Source organism: Cyprinodon variegatus, unplaced genomic scaffold, assembly GCF_000732505.1.
Source record: "Cyprinodon variegatus isolate N-32 unplaced genomic scaffold, C_variegatus-1.0 Scaffold653, whole genome shotgun sequence".
Taxonomy (NCBI): domain Eukaryota; kingdom Metazoa; phylum Chordata; class Actinopteri; order Cyprinodontiformes; family Cyprinodontidae; genus Cyprinodon; species Cyprinodon variegatus.
The window spans coordinates 467,589-470,713 of record NW_015151106.1 but is presented as its reverse complement, the minus strand read 5'-3'; the positions used below and the strand labels follow the sequence as shown (position 1 = coordinate 470,713).

Genomic DNA, 3,125 nt, shown 5'->3' with positions numbered 1-3,125 from the left:
CAGCGACTCCGAATCTGGGATCACAATCATCACTGCAGCTTCCATGATTCCAGCTGGAAGCAGCTGGACTTTTCAGGCTCTGTGCATTTATTATGTAGGAAAAATATCGTTATATTCAATAATAATCTTTTTATTCTGAAACAATGCAGCTGAAGTTCTAATCTGTTATAGTTTAACTTGACGTTTTGCCTCAAATCATCTAAAACCATGAAGTAAATAATTTTTTAAAGGAGTTTTTTGTCCCTTTTTATGACCCATTTCAGATAAAAACATGAAACCCAGCTGGTTATCAAAGAAAACCTGATAAGTTTCTGGTTAAAAACAGTCGCAGTTGTTTGACGAAGAGGAACTGTTGTTTCTGTTCTTATGTTCCTCCACGGTTACTGAAGCAGCTACAAACATTCAGCCGGAATGTTCTGGACTGGTTCCTGCATTCCTGCTTGCTCAATCAAAGCCTGATCCACATCTAACCAAAGCCTCAGCTGCAAGCTCAAGTTGGCACTTGTGTGTTTTTCTCTCCTTTAGATTAAATGCATGAAATAAAACCATCGGGATCATTTTTTGGTTTTATGAGACTGAAGGAAAAAGATTTATCCTGTTTGTAGAAGCAAACACTGGGAAAGTAAAGTGTTTATCTAATATAGACGGACACATAATAAAATATAATCTGATTTAGGAAGGTATGATAGGAGCTGAATGACGGATAGGGAGATTTTTGGGTTACCATGATACAGCCACCTCCGTGTTTGATGCTGCAATCCAGTTTTCCTTCGTTGTTTATCATTTATAATGAAAAAACGACTCTTCTTAATCTGTTGTTTTCCTGAATCGTTTGTTCTTTATCATCTTTAGACGAGCGGGAGGTTTTTAATTTCGGTCTCTGTCCAGTTAAAACATATTTCAAAGTAACTTTTGACTTCTCTGTTAATCGTGAAGGTGTTCTCCATATTGACTGGGAGGATTTATTTTAGAATCTGCAGAGAAAGATGGGAGAAGTTGTGTTTTTCTGGAGTTTAGTAACGTCATTTCTCAACGTTCAGCTGTCTGCACCACATGTTTTGTCATATCAGAGCCGCAGGTCTGCTCTCTAACGTGAGGTAGAGCAACTGTTTCCTGTTCCCTCTGTGCTGCGGTGGCGCCTCTGAGCAGCTGTTTCTCTTCAGTCTCATCCTTTCAGCTCTAAGACATTCTAAAAGTCTCCTTGTTCCTCAGCCTGTATCCTGTGGTGCATGGAAACGGGCGCTTCGTTTCAGAGAATGAGGTGGTGGTGGACAACTACTGGTTCCCCAAGAAGGTAGCGACACAGATTTCTCCAACTAATGAGTAAACGTAAAGACTTCAGCTGGTTCTCTCTGTAGATAATCTTTATTCCTGTTTGTCTGCAGACCCAGTTCCACCTGTGTCACTATGCAGCCGCCCACGATGAAGCCGAGTTTACCAAAGCGGAGGATTTCATCCCGGAGCGCTGGCTGAATGTGGAGCCTCCCAGCAGACACGCCGGCAGAGCCAATCCGGGCTTCTACCAGCACCACCCCTACAGCTTCATCCCGTTTGGAGTGGGCGTGCGGGGCTGCGTGGGGAAGAGGCTGGCAGAGATGGAGATGCACTTCGCTCTGTCCAGGGTGAGTGACGGAGACCCAGAGCGCAGCGGAGATGCTCCAGAGCTCTGACCGTCTGTGTCTTCCTGCAGCTGATCCAGCGTTATAAGGTGGAGCCGGAAGACGGAGCGCCGGTCGTGGAGCCCAAAACACGAACTCTGCTCATCCCTTCAGAACCCATCAACCTGCGGTTCCTACCCCGAACCTAAAGGTGGCAGCAGAAATAAGCTTACTGGTTTCTTCATGTTTATTAAAAACATGCAACAATTTAAACTATTTCTGCTTCACAGAGACAAACATAAAGTAGAGCAGACGTTTAGGTCACTTCCTCCTCACTGCACACATTTAACCCTGCTTCTGTTCTTTAGACATATATTCCTGCTCTTAGAGTTCATTTTACAGTCTAATGATAAATCCTTTCTGTTCTTTATTCTTTATTTCTTCAAGGTTACCAGGAAGCGACGACATCTCCTCTAAAAACCCAGATGCATAAAGTCTGGGCCAAACGCTCACATTCTGCTCGCTGCCCTGCAAACGGAGAAGCACAAATACAGCAAGTTACCATGAGGTTTTAATTAACAGGGTTAAATACCAGTGTTAGAAATAGGACAGCATCACCTCTTCAAAGGCGCATACTGTTTATGTAAATCCTGCACAAACTAAATTCCACTTCATCTCTAATGATGCTTTAGATTGGCAGACATTAGCTTACACTCAAACCTTTTTTTAAAGATGGTGTTAGTGTTGGTGGGCTTTATTTTTTAGGTCAGCTGACAGGAAATGGGGTTGAGAGGTGGGGAAGACTGGGTTTGGGACTTTATGAAGACACGGCAGCGTTCAGGACCAAGGCCTGCCGAAGGAAGAATGGCTTATGCAGCATTCCATTCCACTCCCTGCAGCTTTTTCCTTACTGTGCCCAACATCCTGGCCATTAAGGAGACAGACCGCAAGCTTACAGCACCATAGAGTTGATGTTTTTTTTCAATATTGTCAAAGCTCCTTTGCCTCATCCTGGAGTGACAGGAATTTCTTTTAGTTGTTCACAATCTTTTGATCATTTATGGACCAGATCGTGAGGAGCAGTTGCTTGCCTGCCATGTATTTTAGCTTCCAGGGTCTCATATGTGTCCATTGTGGAGGAAATGACCTAAAAGCTCAGTCTGGACTTTGACTAGGCCAGGTATGGCCCAAGTCTGTTCTAGAGGGCTGCTGTCCTGCAGGTTTTAGAGGTTTTCCTGCTTTAGCAAAGCTGATTCTGATGATTGCAGTCCAGCCAATGATAACTGTATCAATGAAAACCAGCTGTGCTGGAGCAAAGAAACCTCATAAAACTGCAGGACAGCGGCCTTCGAGAACCGACTTTGGGCGCGCCTGGCCTAGGCCATTACAGCACCTAGAGTCTATTGTCTTTAATGCATAAATCTGCTGCTGCTCGTCTGGTCTGTTCCTGTTTGGCTGTGACTCCATCCTGGAGAGAAATATCAGCTGTGCTGCTGCCATCAACACCTTTGTTTCTAGATGTTGGAG

General features: G+C 44.2%; 1 protein-coding gene across 1 annotated transcript in view; it reads left to right on the top strand.

The window, feature by feature from the left end:
• The window catches only part of LOC107096820 (sterol 26-hydroxylase, mitochondrial-like), an 11,080-nt gene extending 7,961 nt beyond the window's left edge, over positions 1 to 3,119 (top strand). The window contains exons 7-10 of the mRNA XM_015393687.1: positions 1,213 to 1,294; positions 1,386 to 1,622; positions 1,691 to 1,809; positions 2,046 to 3,119. Coding sequence (XP_015249173.1) covers positions 1,213 to 1,294; positions 1,386 to 1,622; positions 1,691 to 1,807 — 436 coding nt within the window. The 3' untranslated portion in view covers positions 1,808 to 1,809; positions 2,046 to 3,119. The remainder of the gene's footprint in view (positions 1 to 1,212; positions 1,295 to 1,385; positions 1,623 to 1,690; positions 1,810 to 2,045) is intronic.
• The last annotated feature ends 6 nt before the right edge of the window (positions 3,120 to 3,125 follow it).